Source organism: Rhineura floridana, chromosome 14 (assembly GCF_030035675.1).
Source record: "Rhineura floridana isolate rRhiFlo1 chromosome 14, rRhiFlo1.hap2, whole genome shotgun sequence".
In the NCBI taxonomy this organism is placed as follows: Eukaryota; Metazoa; Chordata; class Lepidosauria; order Squamata; family Rhineuridae; genus Rhineura; species Rhineura floridana.
The window spans coordinates 21,869,941-21,890,354 of NC_084493.1; the positions used below are offsets into that span (position 1 = coordinate 21,869,941).

General features: G+C 41.8%; 1 protein-coding gene across 5 annotated transcripts in view; it reads left to right on the forward strand.

Annotated features, from left to right (window-relative positions):
• The window catches only part of BBS4 (Bardet-Biedl syndrome 4), an 80,375-nt gene that overhangs the window by 27,210 nt on the left and 32,751 nt on the right, over positions 1 to 20,414 (forward strand). Inside the window, exons 3-7 of one of the 5 annotated variants that reach the window (XM_061594910.1) lie at positions 11,463 to 11,495; positions 12,007 to 12,086; positions 14,816 to 14,879; positions 16,709 to 16,820; positions 20,197 to 20,269. In XM_061594910.1, the coding sequence (XP_061450894.1) occupies positions 11,463 to 11,495; positions 12,007 to 12,086; positions 14,816 to 14,879; positions 16,709 to 16,820; positions 20,197 to 20,269 (362 nt within the window). Of the gene's footprint in view, positions 1 to 11,462; positions 11,496 to 12,006; positions 12,087 to 14,815; positions 14,880 to 16,708; positions 16,821 to 20,196; positions 20,270 to 20,414 lie in introns of those variants that run through there. The other 4 variants (XM_061594914.1, XM_061594912.1, XM_061594913.1 and 1 more) reach the window with 4 other exon arrangements.

Sequence of the window (20,414 nt, forward strand, 5' to 3'; positions counted from 1 at the left end):
TGGCCACAGGATGCTGACTGTTGGAAGGAGGGGGGGAAGGTGGTGAGAGAGGGAATAGAATGAAATGTCTAGAAAGAAGCACGACTGGGTGGAATATACAGAACAAGAGCACTCTACGCGGCAGGGCTCACTTTGTTTAAACAGAATGTTCAATAATGTAGCTTTACAGAAACAGAGTTGTGTGTTCCCCCTGCTCCCCCCACCCCAAAATAAAAACCCACTGCACTTCCTTAGCTTGAGAATGCTTTTGACATCTTGATTTTGCTTGCCTTGGCTTAGCTCCCTGTCTTGCCCTATTGGCTGTTATTTGCAACCTGGTGACCCTCTTGTGGTGAAAGACATTTGTACTTCCAAATGGGTCTCCATCTCCCCTACTGTTAGCAAAATAACCTGAGATTCAGGGTGCTCCCAAAATGCATTAGAATAAAATGGTCTCTAATTCCTGTGTTACTGCTGTGAAAGGAAAAATAAATGAAGTTGCTGAATAGGAATGAAGAGGAGTCATTTGGAGAGGTCAGATTCTAATAGGATGTGGTACATTTTAGCTGTGCATACTAGATAATTCTCTTTAAGAGTGTGTGTGGGTATATACATACATGCACACACACACATCTCTATCTATCTAATCTATCGATCTTATCTATCTATCTAATCATAGTGGTTTTCAATGTAAGCATCCCAGGACAGGATTATCCCCTAAGAAGAACAAACATTTGTCTCCGGAAGCAGCTCCCACTGCCGTAAAGGAAAAACATGAAAGGTGATTCTGTGCTGAGAGTTTTCCCCACCCTTGCAAGCAGCAGCCAATGAAATGGGATGTGATGATGTCACATGATCATCATACATTTAATTTTACTAGACATTCTCAAGGAAAGAAGAGAAAAGGCAGAGCTGACATACTCTGCGCCATCTAGTTCAGACCAAAGATGACTGCTTGGTAGTGGTACTATTTAGAATGATTTCCTGCATGACAGCATTTGATAGGGAAATGCTACTTAATCCATGAACAACAAAGAGACCTATGACACCTTAAAACCTAACAAATTTATACAATTTATTTGGCAAATCTGAATAAAGAAAAGCATTGAAATATGTGATTTGCTTACCTCAGTGAAAACTATATGGAAGAATAAATTGGTCCATCTCACCCAGTACTGCTGATTCCAGGGATAGCTCTCCAGATTTGAATTTAACTACACGTCCCATCATCCCTGACTGTTGGCCATGCTGGCTATAGGACTGATGGGAGTTGGAGTCCAACATCATTTGGAGGGCCACATGTTCCCCACTCCTTGTCTACTCCAACTGCCAACAGCTCCCCCAAGAACTTAGGGGGAAGTATTCACTGCCATCTGCTGTCTGAGATCCTTTTTAAATGGAGATGGGACCCAAGCATGAGGGTGGTGGGGTAAGCCCTTTACCATTGTGGGTGAAATGAGGCTAAACTGTAGACCATGCCTGGCAGTGTGTGTGCACGCTCATTTCCCTTGCAACTTATATAGGGTGCCCATATCTGTTGAGATTTGCTGAAGCCAACCAGTTTCAGAGTTAGACCAAAACATGCAACATTTTGAGTGGTGAACTGCTAAGCTTGGACCCTCAGAGAAAGAGAGAGAGAGCTTACAAGAGTGCTTGTGTGGGAAAGTCTGTGACACAGAGAGAAGTGTGCCTGCCTGCGTGGTAACAAGGCCTAGAGTGCACCTGTGCACAGGTAGTAGGAGCCAACAGGGTGTGGCACAGAAGGGTGGAGCAAGCACCATACTAATCCAGAAGATTGAGATCTCAGGGGCAGCAGGAGCCAAAGTAGGACTTTTCCATTCACTAGGTTTCCACTGTAGCCTCTGTCAATTTAGCATGTTAGTTTTGTTTGGAGCCCTTTCCAAAACTGGATTTAAGAGCAATCCTAACTTCCCCTGCAGCCCAGCGGGGCCTTTATGGAACAATGGGGCCACTGCCACATTGCAGCGCTGCTGTGCATGGTGGAAATGGGGGGAGGGAGGCAGATTGCTGTGCCAGCTTACATCCTGGGCTGGCTCGGCCCCACTTCATTCCTGGTTTGGAAAGCCCTGTTTCAGGGCTTTCTGCTGGTGGTACAGATCCCACCAGGGCCACTTCAGCCAATTCACATGTTTTGTGGGCGGAAGGGGGCGCTCTGCTCCCTCCTCAGGTGGCAGCCAGTGGGAGGCGACTGAGACCCGCCGGGCTGGGTTGAGAGATGCTACCCAATCTGCACACACCGTACAATTTAGCAAAAGGAGTTTAGATTGCTCTGCCAGTCTAGGTTTCTGTTTAATGCATCCACTCAAGACTTCAGGGCTAGAGCAGAGCCCAAAAAGCTGGACTTCTACAGGACTAAAATGGCCCCCAGGGGTTCTGGTTCTAAGCTTTAGGTTTCTTCCACCTCTCTCCAATTTCAGCTTCAGCAGATGATTACTATATTAAATAAATAATAGGCAGTGCGTACTTTCTCACACAGGTGCTTAGCTTGATTGCTGAACTGTTTGCTTGGATGCTTTGTTACTAGTACTGTACTGAGATGCTTCATCTGCTAGGGCTCCTCTTGTGTTTGTAGAACCTAAACAGAACAAGGTTTGTAGGCTGACGAGGTGCTTATCTGCCCTGTTCTGAATCGGTGGACACCATTTTAAAGCAGTTCCTGATGCCCTGGGCGCGAAGCTGTGGGCTCGGTTGAAAGCCCAGAGTTTATTGGTTTGCAGAGAAATTAAAGCAGACACTCTTCAAAAAGACTAAATGCTTTGAAACCAAGAAAGGGTGAGTTCCTAATCAGCAGTGATTGATAAAGTTATGCTGAAGCGCTAGATCTCACAATGCCATACACCCCACTTTCTCAGCTTAAAATGGGGACATGCTTATACCACTGTTCTCATTCTAAGGATCAGTGCCCATCACCCCCATCAATGGTTACGCATTGCCAATGGCTCTGTTCCACCTGCTGAATGTTATATTGATTTAGTCTGTAATAGCCTCCCATGGATTCAAAGTACAAAAGCGTGGCTGTTCTTTGGCTACAGAGGGACTAGAAAAACCTACTCGTCCTATAATCGGTTATCAACAGTTTGAAATATACCTTAACAGCTGTAGTATGTGTGAAATGGCAGGCTGGCCACTGCATGGTGCCTTAGTGTCCATACATGTGCATTTAAGTGTGCTGGATGCATACATTATCCACACAGACAAGTTTTTGAGACCCTGTCGAGTGAGCTAAACCCTGACAAATGACAATGAGCAACTTGCACTGACCAATTTTTAACAAGGCATTTCCCAAAGACAAAATAAGGGTACTGATTTACCAGGAACAGATACCAGGAAATAGGGGCAGTCTGTCCCTGCTAAGAGGGCTCCTGGAAATCTTTCAGAGTGAGGAAGCTCAATGGTTCAATATTACATTTCAAAAATAAATTTTAAAAGTATTCCAGCTGTATTGAAAAGCCAGAGTTCATGAATATTGTAGAACAGAAGATGTACCAAAAAATTCAGTTTCGGGCTTGGCCTCTTCATTCTCAGCCTCAACTCTCTCTCTCACTCTCTCATTCTCTTTGCCCCCTTCCCTTTCTCCTTATACCAGTGGCTCTCAAACTTTTTTGGTTCGCGGCGCACTGTAAAACATATAAAAATTTTCTGGCACACTTCGTGTACAAAATTAAAAATATATTAATATATTTTAAACTATGAATAAAAATGACTTAAACTATAGAAAACTATTACTTACCCTATACAAATGGGTTTCTTCTCATTTTTAAAATATACTCTCATAATATTTGAGGCACACCTAGCCACCTCTTTAGGCGCACCAGTGTGCATTACTGCCTTATACATTAACATCCTCGTTCCTCCACAACTAAGCTCGGCTGCCAAAGCACAACAAGCAAGTTGGTTACTGGTCCTTGAAAATGGCCTGTACTTCTCTCTCTTCTTTCTCAGTTAGCCTTGACTATGCAGCAGTCTTTTTTTTTTTGGTCTTTTTCCTGGGCTGTTCACACTCCTGGGCCAATCTTAGTAGAGGGCCTAGTCCCTCCTCTCTCACTCTTCCAGGGTCCCAGCGTTTTAAATACTGTTAGTTGGACCCCATGAAATGTCAGCTGGGAGAGAGGAGCTAAGCATCCCCCCCCAAAATCTTTCCAGAGAAATAGAGGGGAGGGAGCAGAAAATCCAGTGAGATGAGAACTAGGCCCTCCCAGATCCAGGTGGTTTTTTTTAACAGGATCCATGGGGTGACATTCAGTGTTAGTGCTACTCAGAGTAGACCCACTAAAGTTAATAGACATGACTAACTTTATTAGATTCCTATCCCACTCTTCCTCCCACTAAGAGGAACTTAGGTTCATTAATTGCTGTAGGTCTGCTCTGAGTGGGACTTAGTTGAATACAACCTCTGGTTTTCATAATCCCCTTTGAGAGGAAGTGCCTAAGTGTTTTGCCTAGTTTGTTTTTTACAGAGCTCGTTGCGTGGGTCCCTGAAAGAAACGGGATACCTCTAAATCTGTTACATGTCTGTAAACTGTACTCTGCAGCCCAGTTTCCACAACACATAGCTATAAAGACAATAACCTAATATTGTCTGCAGTACCCTGGCTCATTCCTAGGGATGAGTGAGTGAAGGCTGGGAACCAGTGAGGACGTGGAACTTCTTCAGTCTCATTCAGGTATGGGCGAGGAATTTGATTTTGTTCCCATTTTAATGAGAAGTTGCCTAATTTGCTCTTCTCAAACCAATGCACATATTGGAACAGAGCTCATTTGGAATTCTACTTCTGCAAATTTGCAGTTCTCCACACAATTTAAACTTCTGTGAATTTTGTGATGCCACTCTCCAAGTAATGTGTACAAAAATGCACATATCAGGAAAAAGTGTGCATAAAAATGAACATATTTGTGGAAACAATATACCAAAATGGTTGCAAAAATGTGTATACGAGGCTAAATTACATACAAAAATGTGCATTAGGAAAAATTAACACTAAAATGCTGATGAATTTTCACAATGGCTTAAAAAAAATCTCAAATAGCTGCAGAAATGTGGAGAACTAAATTTAAGATTGGAAAAATGAGAAACTGACAAACAAGACTGACAGATTTGGCCATCCTTAGTCTCAATTAACTTGCAAATGGCATTGTTAGTATCACCACCAAGCAAACTAAATATAATTTTAAATTATTGTTTCCCATTTTCTTGTATTTGTGTTTTTACGAATCTAGAAGGGAGGAAAAGTATTGTCATTTAGCACATTTTCCACTAGGGGGAGATGTAGAGTCAGGAATGGCTGTCTTGCTGTTCTTAGTTTTTCAGTTTCAATCCAATTTTTTCTTTCTGTGTGTATGGGGACTATTAATATAGGATAGTGAGATGAATTATAGCTTTGTTGCAAGCATCAGAATTGTATATGATGGGTTTTATTAAACCCAGTTGACTGTAAATAACTGTGAGCCATACAGGTTTATTGTTTGATTTAAAGTTGGTTCCAGTGGCTGTTTGCAAAAGTGAGCAAAGGGAAAAGAAGCATTAAGCAATGAGACAATAGCTGTAGCTTTGGGAGTAGAGAGATTTCAAAGCTTTCTGGTGTGTGTGTGCATGCATGCAAGGAGATAGGCCTGCAACTTTTATGTGTTAGTTTGTTTTATTTGTAGTTATCCTTGGCTCTTGGGATAATGGATATATGTAGATATTGGGCAATATAGATACTTTCCCCATCTTTAATATAACATCTATAAACAAACCCTTCACTTACCCTGTTGGGGCTATGATCAAATCTCTGGATTCTAGCCAAAAACAGAATTTCTTGTAAAAGCCATCTTACCTTGCGACGAAGGGATTCTGAACCACTGGCCTGCATAGAGCAATGTCAAAGGTCTCTCAGGGTTCATGCTTACTCTGTGATCCTTGCCAAGGAAAATGGTGGCAGCCAACCGGATGCAAGACAGATTCATGCTAGTGCAACCTTTCATTTTGTTCCAGAATCCTGACTCTTTGCTCTTCTGTTGTTTCTTTAGGCCCTTGTCACCACTGTTTCACCTGCTTCTGTTAAAGAGGAATTATAAATCCCACTGGCCTGGATAATTCGAAAGCTGCAAAAATTGGAAACACTCACAGATTTATTCCCCACAGCTTGGCGGTAAATGAAGCAAAGCAAAAATAAAAAATAACCTCCCACAAAACCCAAACCCTTCATCTGGAATTGCGTTCCTCAGTAGCAGAAATGGGAAAGCGAACTACTCAGACTTGCCATTATTAAAGATTGGCATTTTTGATTGGTGGTGTTAATACTTCATGCTTGGAACAATTCCTGACATGATCCAACCCATGCATTTGTTGGATTTCCCCCCCCCCAAGGCCCAAGAATTGGAAGGAAGGGGGAAGACAGAGAAACAGATATATATGCTTTACTGAAGCCCAGTGGGAGGCAGCCAGTAGTGCAGTGGCACATTCAGAAGTGCAGGGTCCCTTCATGATAGTCACAGCCATACCCCTCCCCATTTTTTTTGCTGCTGGTTAAGAATGAGGTCCTTGTTAATCCTTTCTCCCACAACTACAGATGTCCCTAGGAGCATATAAGCATGAAAGAAGAGAGTGTTAGCTACTGAAAAGAATAATCTTAGTGGCTGACTCACCTCCTTTCACTCTGATTGGCTCCAATCAGCAGGAAAGGACAAGGAAGCGTGAAAGAAGACTCTTCTCAGTGGCTAACACACTCCCTTTTCATGCTGATTGACTTGTAGAATGCTGGAGACATAGGGACCCTGCTCCCAAAAAAGCAAGGAGTCTAAGACCCCCAAAGATCCTGGACAACTACACCCCTGGAGGCAGCTGAGCTGCAAGCCTGTTGTGATAAGGGGGAAGGGGAATAAGGCTACATTTTTTTATCATGCTTTTTATTTTTATTTTATTATATTTAAACCAAATAAAACTGCCCAGAGAGGTTCAGCTATGGGGCGGTATATAAGTACAATCAAATAAATAAATAAATAAATACACAACAACATACATTTACAACAGGATTGTTTTATATTATCCCAAGCTGTGTCTTAAAATAACAGTATTTGAAACAGAACCTTTCCAATCTAACACTCCCATGACTATTGTTCCAATATTGAATAAAGGATTCCCATCTCTCCATAAGCCAGTGTTGCTTGATCTTCCTTCTCTCTGAATGCAATCTGTCAATTTATCCATTACTGCAAGCTGAAGACATTTCCTTAACTATTCATTAACATAAAATTTTAGCAGCTACATTCATGATTGATATCAATGATCTTAATCTTGGTGGAATTTCCTCTTGAATAATCTGTAATAATCTGGAAAATAATCAGCATCAAGGTAGATCTCAATGGGCAATCAATTATACTAGATATCAGGGCTGTGGAGTCAGTACGCCAAACCTCCGACTCCTCTGTTTTTCTACTGTCCAACTCCTACTCTGACTCCGACTCCACCCAAAATTGCTTCCAACTCCACAGCCCTGGAAAGCGCTGTAAATATCTTTTTAAATTGGAAGCTCTCATAGGAGCATTTTTATCGCTGCCTGAATATGCGCTGATCTTGGCATCACAGCATTTGTCTTCATCTGGGTCCTGTGTCATACACTGACACACAAAATGTTTTCCATTTTGAGTTATGGTGAAATGGTCAAATACTGCTGACTTCATGGGAAGCTTCTTTGACATTTTGAATTTATATTTAAAAAAATTTATCAATCCAAATTTATTTTGAAGCCGGAGTCGGTACATTTCTACCGACTCCACCCAAAATTGCTTCCGACTCCACAACTCCAACTCCACAGCCCTGCTAGATATATTTTGAGCTATCTGGTTCCAAAAATGTGTGACCACCGGGCACTACCATTATATATGTATAAGGTTGGCATGTAATGTTTGGCACTTCCAGCACTGAAAGTGGTTAACAATACATTTTATTTAGCCTCTCTGGAGTTAAATAGCGTCTTAATATGAGTTTATACTAGATTTCATGAATTGATAAGTACAAAGATCTCTTATTTATCAGCCCCCTATAAACTCTCCAAGGCTATCCCACCTGATATCTCTTTCCCATCTCCTAGAGATAACTTCTGTTGTTTTTATATCCATTAGTAATTTATAATTTTCTGATAATAATCATGATCTTTTCCCCATAACTTTCTCCCATGTTGTCCACTGTCTTAAGGCTATGACAGAACACAATACATTCAAATCTTTCAATACAAAATTCTGAATTTGAAGATAGTGCAACCAAGGAGGTGACTATCCTGCTGCTTTTAATGCAATTTCCTGCCTTGTTAAAATCCTATCTTGTTTTATAAGATCTCCATACCTTGATACTCCATTTTCCTCCCAAATACAGAATTTCATAAAGTGATTACTTTGTAAGAAATTTTTATGTCTTATTACTGAAGTCCAGTGTGATATACTGGGACTTAGTATCATTCTCTATCTATCCCAGGACTTCATTAATAGTTGTAATACTAAAGACTGAATGGACAAGGAACTCTTTTTCTCTTAATTGCACCATAACAAAGAATCCAAAGGTATAGCCACATCTTGCTGTTCAATATCAAATAGGGCTTTATTCTCACATGGAAATAGCCAGAGATGCAACCAGGAGAGTTGAGCTGCCTCATAATACAGCCACAGGTTGGGGACCACTAATCTACCTCGTTTTTTTGAGGCTTGCATTGTGTGTATGTCTATTCTAGAGCATTTATCCTGCCAAATAAATCTGTCATGCTCTTTCTTCCAGCTTTTCACTTCCCTGAAATCTGAAAACAGTGGTAGAACAGCAAGTAGAAAAAGAAATTTGGTATTACAGTCATTCGAATAGTATTTATTCTTACTAGCCAAGATAGTGTAGCATTCTCCATCTATTAAGATGTCAAAGTTTTTGACTACTTGATTTATAGTGTCATAATTAGTCTTACCAATTTTCTTACATCATCCAGGAGTTTAACTCCTAAATATTTGACTGTTCTGTTAAGAATGTGAATGCCAAATTGATGCATAACATATTGCTTCTCAATTTCACCCTGATTTATTGTCCATCTGTCTTTTGCTTTTTTACTTGATAGCCTGAGATTTTACCAGCAGACTCAATTGTACTTAATATTGATGGTAAAGACAGCCTAGGGTGAGCTATTAAAATCATAACATTGTAGGCATATAATGTGGTTTTAATTTGGGTTTGTCCTGCTTTTACCGCTTTAATTCTGGAGTCTCCCCCCTTATTGCATAGCAAGAGGCTCTATCGCAAGCTTACGGCTGATTATGTAGACTTATTTCGCTGTAGCTATACGTAGGTGTCCAGATCTTGTGAGAGTTACTGGAGCCAGCCAGAAACAGTGTTATAACAGAAAAAGCAATGTTTTAACAATGAGCTGATGGTATGGATCCTGGAAGAGAGCACATACAAGAGTGTACAGGAAAGTCTAGGACCTGTAATTTGTCAGACAGAGAGAAGTATACCTGCCTGTGCAACATGCTGTCTCAGTCATGACAAGTCCTAGAGTTCCTGCAGGCATTTCTTGTGCACAGACAGAAGAAGCTAACAGGATGTAGCAGGAGGAGGACAGAACAAGCACCATAATATTAACAGTGAGATCTCTGGGACAGCAGGAGCCAACTCTGCTGATGTGATTTATAGGCCCTTGAACAGATGAGCAAATGAGTGAGGCCTGTAGGATTGTATTCAACTAAATCTATCCAGAGCATAACCACCTAAATTAATGAGCCTTAGTTAGCCTTAGTAGGACCAGCATTGAACACCACCCATAGTTTCCAGCTTGCAGAGAAGATCACGTGCTGAATCTCAAGGATAGGGAGCAATGTCTAAAAGGCCTTAGACCAGCCTTTCCAACCAGTGTGCCTCCAGATGTTGTTGGACCACAACTCCCATCAGCCTCAGCCATTGGCAATGCTGGCTGAGGCTGATCGGAGTTGTGGTCCAACAACATCTGGAGGCACACTGGTTGGGAAAGGCTGCCTTAGACAGTGCAGTGCACTCATATACAATTAATATGTGCGCATGCCACCATGCCTGGCTATAAATTCAAGTCAGGTGGCCAGGAATGTGTAGAGCTTAAAGAAAGGACCAGAAGAAGCTAAAGGATGCCAGTCTATCGTCTAGTATTTTAAAACTGGTGAGGGATCATGGGTGAAGGAAGGAGTTATTAACAAACTTGGGCCCAGAAAGATGATGTGTGGGCACTGACTCTCCCTTTTGGATAAGTTATATCATGGTAACTGCACATGGCTCCTACTGGTCACCACCTCCCAGTGCTGAAATTATTGAAAATATCTGCCCACATACATCGTTGACAGTGAAGATCCTGTGTTCTGTAGCGTGGCTGCAGTGCTTCACAGAGGGCTTGCCTCTCCTGTCTGACTAAAAAAAATTAATTGAGCTATTTTTGATGAAAGGTGTCAAAAAGGTCGCTTTTTTAGGGTTCTGGTGGAATACCAAAAAAAGTGATTCAGCGTTCCATATAACGCCCCCCTTCCCCCAACCCAAAACCTCCTTACCTTGGAGAGAGGGGCTAACAGGTGACTGTGGAGATGGTGGAGGCAGGATACAAGCCCAAATTTGAGCTGGGGCAAGCTCAAAAGGGGCCTTACCTGACTTGCATTTTGAGCTGCCCCCTTTCAAAGACCCACTCCATCCCAACTTCACCATGGCCTCTACTGTTGCTTCAGCAGTCCTTTGTCTTTGTTTTCTACGAGGCTTCTCTCTTATGATATTGGCTTACAGACATTAGATTTTCCTCTCAGTTGCTATGGTTACCTTTGTGTTACCATAATTTCAGTTGCAGAAATGAATTTGATGAACTGCAAATTGTGTCCATCTGATGTGAATAGCGGCTTGTTCTTAAAACTTTAAATCCAGCATAAATAGTACCAGGAAAAGCAATGCCCATGCCAGAATTTACTGCTGGGAGCTGCTTACTATTGATTGCATTGTGACTCAGTACTTCTTAACATTGATCTCTCTGCAATAACTATGCAATAAGAGGAGAAGATTTGCCATGCTGGCTCAGTCCAAATGGCCAACTTGCAATAGCCAACCAGGTGCCCCAGGGATGATCACAAGAAGAGCAAGATCTGGGCCCAATTCAAAGTACTGGTTGTTATTACCTCTTAAAGCTCTGAATAGCTTAGGACCTGGATATCGAAAGGACTGTTTCCTCCCACATGATGTTGCTCATCCACTCAGATCAACTGGAGAGTTCTTGCTCTATGACATACCATGAAGAAGTGCAGTTGCTACCTTGTGGCAGCATCCAGGTTACGAAATTCCCTGTCCTGGAAGCTCCATGATGTTCTTTCCCAGCCCCAAGTGAATTTTGTGTTGTTCCAGCAGGCCTTTGACCTGTCAAGGTTTTTTTCTTTGTTGTTTTGTGGCTTATGGAAAGGTGATCTCATCTGCTGACCTTACTTTAATTTTAATACTATGTGATTGTCAGATGCCTTGGACACCTTGGGAAAGAGATGGACAGGTAGGATATAAATATTTAGTAAATAAATAATGACCAGCCTTTCTTTATTTTTGTCTCCAGCTTTCATGGGTCTACAAGAGTAACAGACCTTAGCACATTTCCCCCGGTGCCGCTGCTGCTAACTCCTGTTGCTTTCTGCTGCATTGGAGCCATGTAGCAGGTCTGGTTAGAGAGCCAGTGTGGTGTAGTGGTTAAGGTGTTGGACTACGACCTGGGAGACCAGGGTTTGAATCCCCACACAACCATGAAGCTCACTGGGTGACCTTGGGCCAGTCACTGCCTCTTAGCGTCAGAGAGAGGCAATGGTAAACCCCCTCTGAATACCGCTTACCATGAAAACCCTATTCATAGGGTTGCCCATAAATCGGAATCGACTTGAAGGCAGTCCATTTCATTTTTTAGCAGGTCTGGTCCAAGGTGGAGCTTCTCTCTGGGTGAAGCATAGGGCTGGGCCTAACGAGGTATAATCTGTTGGATATCTGATTGTTTGTTCTGCTACCTTTTTGTACAGTGCCAGAACTGCGCAGTCTGGAGAATAGGAACTGGCTGATCCACTTGTACTACATCCGCAAAGACTATGATTCCTGTAAGGTAGGAATATGGTACACCTTGACTCTGCTCTTTTTTTAAAAAACCTTAAATAAAAGGTGGGGAACCTGTGGACTTCCAGATGTTGTTGGGCTCTGATTTCCATCAGCCCCAGTCAGCATGGCCAGTGACCATGAGAGTTACAGGTTCCCCATTTATGCCTTAAAAGGGTAACTGCAGAGAAGAACCCAGGTCTTTGCTGTGGAGATGGAGTTCAGTTCTTCTTGGATCTGATGAGATGTCATACTCCAAACTTAAGATTTAAAGACCAGAAATATAATAGGAGTTGCTTCCTTCCCTTTTATGCAAATTCCTCCTCTTTTCTCTGGTTTGCTATAAAGCCAGAAATCTGGCTTCCGATTGTATTGACAATCACCATACAAGAGGAAAAGAGAGAGTGAGAGGAGAACCTGCACTTGGAGATCAGGAAGTTAAGAGGTCTGAATCAATGTGTGTGTGTGTATGAAATGCTATTATTTTCTTAAAATACACCCTTCTGCATCACTCACAAAGAGCAAAATATTTAGCAGTGCTATTGAATTCCCATGCAGAATGTATTGGCCTGGCTTTGTAATTTCTGTACTGAGAAATAATGTGTGTGTGTGAGAGAGAGAGAGAGAGAGAGAAAGGGAGAGACGGAGAGACGGAGAGAGGTGGGCAATAGCCTTCCTCACCAATTCGAGGTGGATAGCCAGCTCTACATTTCATAAGATGGCCCTTTTACTTGCTAGCATGGTTCCTAATGTAAATAAAAGAGATTGGTAAAATGAATTCTGACACAAATGGAGACAGACACATGAGCCGAATATGGCCCTTCAGATGTCTCTCTAACTGACCCTTGGGAGCCTCACCAGGTCACCCTTCCTCTTCACAGGCCATATCCCTCACCAGCCCTGCTACATACCCTCCTCAAGTGCTTTTGCCTGCCTGGAATGTGTCCTTTGACTGTGATAACGCTTCTTGTTTGTCTGATTAGAGGATGGAGAGATGTGGGTAGATGTAGAAACCTCTAATTTTTGCATGGCTGAAATGTAGCTGACTGTACAAAGGTATGAGTGTCTGCCATTGCTCCACCCTCTTTTGCCTCTGACATACAGCTCCTCTAGGGCTGTCTACCAAGGGATGTAGCCCTCGGGCTGAAAAACTTTCTCCAGCCCTGCCTTAGGCATTGGCTAGTCTGTATAGTGGCCTACATTCAAATCTCTTCTCAGCTGTAAACTTGCTGATTGGCTTACCCTGCCTAACTACCAAACTTCAAAGAAGCTTACAGTTTGGTGTAATTCAGCCTGACTGTTCCTGTGCCAGGAAATCCCCAATATGCCTACCCACCTTCCCAGGACACCTCCAGACATCCTTTTTATTGTGCATTCATGATGATTTGTGCTCAGGATGCCATTGGGGCAGTCACACGCAACCCCACTTTCAATACTGTTTGCATCTGGAAAAGTTTTTTTGGGGGGCGGTTAAACTGCTTCATTTCCAATCAGTGCATATCCCATAACTTCCTGCTAAAATCCTGTAACTTTTTATACCATAAATATTCTGGTTTATTTTTGTCCTGCTTTTGTTGTGCTATAGCCCCTTCAAACAGCAAGAATGTAGCAGCATTGGGGAAGCACTGCAGACCAACTAAAAAAGCAGAATAAATCCACCACTAGTGCATAGGGCTGTTCTGCAAGAACATGTCGCAAAATACTGCTGCAAGAAAACACCAGTCTACAGGGAGACCAGTCTAGGCTGCTTCACAGGGTTGTTGTAAGAATTTAATGAGATGCGGTTATTGTGTTTAATGCCTCTTAGGACAGGAAAGAGAAATCTAAATGAATAAAAACAATACTCTGGAAACTTCCTGTGTTAATAGTACTGCATCACAGATGTTACAACACATGTAAAAGAGACTGATCTGGTTCAGAAAAGCAACTATCTTGTCTAAAATTTAATTGCATTGAATTACAAGTAAAAATTGAAAAATTAAGAGTCTTCCTGAGTGGTCCTAGAGGTGCACTTTCCTCTTTGTATTGAAGACCAGAGTCTTTTAGAACCTTTGTATAGTTTTTTAAAGATATAATTTACTATTGATGCTTTACAAAGTGAGTGTATACTTCTAAGGACCATCAGGGCATGCACTTAATTTTCCAATAGAGGGATAACACTAATCTATCCACAAGTACTTGGGTGGCGGGAATTTCACTTGCTGGAATGTTACCTATTCAGAGGCTGTTACTTTAATGTTAACATTTTTAATGCAAAAGTGTTTTTATAGTGCCATTAAGTGAAATTGAAAGCCTTGGCAATGTCAAAAGCATCAGAAAGCCTCTGTTCTTGGATAATTTGGCTTCTTTTTCCAGAAGGGACAAATTACCACAATGAGTGGTTTCAACAAGCATTTCATTGGTCTAAAAAAGGAAAAGGAAAAAATAGGCATGTTTTTGCTCTAATATAGGGATTGGGAATTTGTGGCCCTCCAAATGTTGCTAGACTACAACTCTCATCTTCCCTGACCCTTAGCAATGTTGACTGAGAATGGTGGGAGTTGCGAGTCAACAACATCTGGAGGGGCCACAGGTTCCCCACTCCCGATCTAGTAGGTAAATTTCCTTAATAAATACTAGATCAATGTTGAGGCCAACATATTAAAGGGCAGAGTTCTTAGGCTGTTAATGACATTCTGCCCCTTGTCCAAAAAAGAAAATCTCATTATTGAAACATTGCCTCTTTTCTTTGTGGTTCAGATTGCTATAAAAGAGCAACTTCAAGAGACCCATGGGATGTGTGAATATGCAGTCTATGTTCAAGGTAAGCTAAAAGCATCTTCCCATAGCTGACATGTTTCCAATTTGGCTGACATGTTTTCCACAAAAGCAACCTCTATTTGGGGATGAAAATAAAACTTGTTCATTGACTTGTTCAGTGAGTGCCAAAAATATTAGGGTGCTTGCATAGTCCAGCAGACCCTCATTACTAGAAAGCTCTGAAAATGAAACATTTGCACAATTGCTCACACTTAAGCGGATGGGACAGGACATGGAGTGAGGCCCAGAATGATTATGATATTTCCACATCAAGACAGATGAAATCTGGTACGTGCATAGCCCAAAACACATGGGTCATGTTAGCATAAACCATGGCTTACCATGCATAAGCAAATCACTCCTATTTTGCTCTTTCCCACTCTTCTCCACTCATGCTGGGAGGAGACAAACCACAGTCCTTAGCGTAGCATTTCACTCCCAACAAACCACAAGATGTAGCCAAGGTGTCTTCTTCACTTACTGATTGTGGATTGTTGGAGTAAAACAAACCAGGATCTCTAATTTGGATGTAATGCTAAGCCAGGAAGCATGATTGGAGATATACAGCCCAGATAGGCACCTTCATGGTCAACTGCTAACTATAGTTTACTGTGACATGCAAGCTGGTTACTAGAAGCCTGAAAAAAAACTTGTACATGTCCCTCTCAAAGCATGCTCTGAAATATTTAAGAAACTTACAAGCTATCAACAAACTTGATACACATAAAGCTGAAGATTACTACAAAATTCTGAAAATTGATGGTATTTATTTATTTATTTTATTCACCTATTCATTAGCTGCATTTTCTACCAATGACACATGGCATACAATACAAATAAAATAAAATAGCAATACAAACATTCAGCATTTCTTGCACTTTTATTATAAATTTGTAATTATATATTGACCTTATTCACAACTTAATGCTAAGCCAAATCTGCAAGTGCACAGGTACCTAGAGTGAAAACTGCAGCTGCTTTGCTACTCTCTTGGTCCTGCTTCTGCTGCCCTATCCAGTGTTAAGCCATGGTATGGCTTAGCATTACGTGTGAACCCAGGGTTGTGGTTTGTACCCTCCAAACAAACCACAAACAGTGAAACAAGAACAAACCTTGGTTACAACTCCTGTAACGCCAAGACAAAGCATTATATTACATTTAGGCCACTCTCTTCCTCCTGAGAAGCTTAGAGTAACTTACATTCAGTTCTTCTGTCCAGGCACTTTATAGGGCCATGCCTACTGGACTAGTAGAAATGCATCATATGCCATTTTTATGTTTTAACAGTTGGTACTTGGGACATGAGGTGTACCCAAAATAAGGCAGAACTCTCATTGCTGTAGATTAAGAATGTGACAGCTTCTGTAACTTTCCTATTTGCTGTGTTGGATATTAAAATCCATGATAGAAGGATGGATCTGGGGTTGGAGCTTAGAACTCTTCATCAACAGTGGTCTTTTCCACAATTGTAAGAGTGGCTTTGTCTCCTGCCGCTGTACAAATTAAGCCACTGTGGTGTGCATACTTTGTGCTATGACAACAGACAAAGCTGATTCTCTGGCTCTTGCATGGCAAGCGGGCCATAGAAACACTATAAACTGTCCCACTTGCTACAAGGGAACATGATACCATTGTTTCTAGATGCAGAGCCAATCAGCTGCCAGCCCTGCTCTACTTCATTTTGCCTTCTCCAAAAACCCTTTGTGTGCTTCAGCTGGGGAACTGGTGGGGGTGTGGTCCTCCTTCTCTATACATTTAAGCATTGCTCAGGGTGCAACTTGCTTTTCTCAAAAGGGTCCCTTGATTAACATGCTGTGGCAATGTTGCTTTCAGCTTTGATATTTCGACTGGAAGGGAAGATTCATGAATCACTTGAGCTTTTCCAGACTTGTGCTATTCTCTCACCTCGGAGTGCAGACAACCTCAAGCAAGTGGCCCGATCACTGTAGGTGCCATTTTATTCTTCAGATTTGAGGTGTTACGTAAAGAGGGTGGGATTTCCCGAAGGCTGTTTTACTTCCATTTTTATTCATATTTGCATAGTCCTTCACTGTGCATTCTCCCTGTCTGCATTCTTAAAAACAAAAGAAGAGCCCTGGTGGATCAGACTAAGGGCCCCTCTAATCCAGCATCCTGTTTCTCACAGTGGCCAACCAGATGCCTCCGGGAAACCCACAAGCAGGGCATGAAGGCAACAGCCTACCTCCATTATTTGCCTCCCAACAGCTGGTATTCAGTGGCATCCTGCCTCTTAGTCTTGATGTTCCATATAGCCATCATGGCTACTAGTAGCTGTTGATTGCTTATCCGCTTTCATCACCATTATTTATTTATTTATTATTTATTACATTTATATACTGCCCCATAGCCGAAGCTCTCTGGGCAGCTTACAGCAATTAAAAACATTAAAAACAAATATACAAATTTTAAAACACAAAAAACAATTTAAAAACACAAAAAAATTAAAAACAGTTTAAAAACACATGCTAAAATGCCTGGGAGAAGATTTGTTGTTGTTGTTGTTGTTATTATTATTTCACTTTTCTTCACAAAGGTGACCCCAAAGCAACTTACAAGCAGTAAAAAGAATATAAAAAACTAAAACTAAAAGTTAAAAAACACAGTACATAAATATAAAAGACGGTGGGACAGTCCATCTCTAAAAGAGGCTACAACATCAAAAGCCCTCCAAAACTAAGAGCTGAATGCCTGGGAGAAGATAAATGTTTTTGCCTGGTGCCTAAAGATAGATAACAATGGTGCCATGTGTGTCTCCCTGGGGAGAGCATTCCATAAATGGGGCCACCACAGAGAAGGCCTGTTCTTGTATCACCACCCTCCGGACCCCCATCCCTTGAAGGGGGCACATGAAGAAGGGCCTCAGATGCCAAATGCAGGAGCTTGGTTTGTTCATATGGGGAGAGGCAGTCCTTGAGGTATTGGGGTTCTATAGAGCCTTACCAGGCTTTGTAGGTCGAAACCAGCACTTTGAATGGAGCCCGGAAACTAACTGGTAGCCAGTGCAGTTGTGCCAGAATTGGTGTTATATGCTCAAACCATCTTGTCCTGGTGAGCAATCTGGCTGCTGAATTCTGCACCAGCTGCAGTTTCCAAACTATCTTCAAAGGCAGCCCCACATATAACACATTGTGGTAATCTGGTAATCTAGCCCAGAGGTTACCAAGGCATACATAATAGTAGTTAGGCTATCCCTGTCCTGCTAGGGTCATAAGTGGGCCACTATATTCAAAAATATAGAAATAATTCATATACTAATAATTAAAATAACTATTATTCAAACAAAAAAAACACCATTCTGGAAATAAAGACCCAGAGGGGACCCCCCAAAACTGGAAACTCCAGCTAAAAATCATGCAGCATGCAGCAGGTTTACAGAGGCAGCGCTTGCCTGGGCTGGAGGTTTGAATCTCCCGCTCTTTGGCTGCAGAGCGGTTTTCCCCCCATCCTGCTTGGGAAGCCACTCAGGCATGCAGCCCAAGAGCAGGCAGGGGATTCAAACCTCCCGCCTAAAATTCACAGCTGATGAGCGGGCAGGCCAGGCAGGATGGGGGAAAAAACCGCTCTGCAGCCGAAGAGCGGGAGATTCCCCAAGAGGGAAGTGGCTGGCGAGATGGCCGCTGCAGGGCTGAAGATAGAGAAAAAACTCTACTTCCCTACTTCCCGGTGTGAACATTTTTGTAGTCGAGCATATGCATAAATATCTTTGTGGCGCCATCTGTCTGTAGAAGCGTTTTTTGGTGGCCAAAGTCATTGTGAGGGAGTCCGAGTCTTATGAGAAACTGGAGGGGTGCACAAAAAGACAAGGAATGCATTGAGAGCAAAAGAGACTACGCGTTGAATAACATTGGGATAAACCTCTGTTATTGATCTTCCCTCACATGATTGTGTGAGAAACTGGAGAAATCACAAGAACTGTATTTTCTCTTAAAAGAACACACGCACACGTTTTTTGCCGCTAAAACCCAATGATAAAGTACAAAAAAAAAATTCGGCCGCGTACCCCTTGAAACCCTTTCGCGTACCACCAGGGGTACGCGTACCACACTTTGGGAAACACTGGTCTAGGGAACCACCCACTAACATTGCCTTAGTCTTGTCTGGATTGATTAATTTGTCTATTAAAGCCATCTAACCTAGTGGCCATTGCCACCAGAGGACAAACAATGTCTGTCACTGTGTTTCCCAACCTGTGGGTTGGGACCTGCAAGTGGATCACCACACCTGTGCAGGCGAGTCACAGTAAGCCCCAAATAATTATTGCTTGTAATCCTTAACTGATATGAATACTCCTTGCACCTTTTTGGTTGGTTGGCATATTATAATGCTGTGTTGACACTTCTTACTGAACATTGAAAAGGCTTGAGCCTTCCATTATAACACCTGGGAAGCACTCTTTAGGAACTGGTGATAGTTCGCCACAAGGTGCTTGTACAGGGAGTTGTTTTGAGCACCTATTACAGCTTGCCGCTATGCTGTAAAGACATGTTTTTAGAATATTTTTATTGCTTATAAAGCAGTATCCTGCAGTCAGATGGCTGGTGTTCTTACATTCCCATAAACAAAATTCTGAATAACTTTGTATGTACTGTACTATAAATATTTCAATAAACAAATTCCACGTTAATAGGAGCATTAGGTATATTTTTGCTTGGATGCCTAAAGTGATGGTTATAAAATAGGCAAGCTTGCAGTTAAAATGGAAAAAAACAGTGGTCACTGAAGACCTAAGGTCCAAAATTCATGTGACAAATACCATACCATGTAAATTTGTACTTATGGGGGCACCGTACCAAAAAGGTTGGAAACCACTGATACCAGATCTGCCACTATTAGCACAGCACTTTGCTGTATAGTTTAAAATGAATTATTTTAACCTCTTCAGTCCGCAGAGGCTCAGGGTGGTTAAGATTTTAACTTTTTTAAGTTTTAGCATTTTAAAGTTTTTTAGAAGAGTTGTGAAAAATGATGGTGGTGAAACTCAGAGGATAGTATGCGGGTTGATACTTTTCAGGTCATGTGACATTACTGTATCCATCTATGAATTAAGAAAACAAGAAATAGGGAATATACAAGCCTCTAATAAAGTACTTTTGGCCAGCTAAGAATAAGTATTGGGGCATGCTATGAATCTCAGCATATTGGATAGTAAAACTGTTTGGGCAGGTATGCTATTTAACTCTACAGCACAGTAGGTATCCGTACAGCTCCATTTTGGTCCTCTGACTGACAAACAATTGACTGTCCAGGAATACATTGGAAGAAAAGAGTGAGAAAAAATAAGATCTGATATTTTGTTGCAGGTTTCTTTTGGGGAAACACAAAGCAGCCATTGAAGTGTACAATGATGCAGCCCAGCACAACGAGAAGGACTGGGTATGCACGAGGATTGCCTTCCTACTTGTAAATAGAATTGGGTAGAATTTGACACATACAAATTGATGGCTGACCTAGGGCCAGTTTTACACAGTCACTTTACTCTGTGTGGGAGCAGCATCCTGTCCTCAGAATGCAGCTCACG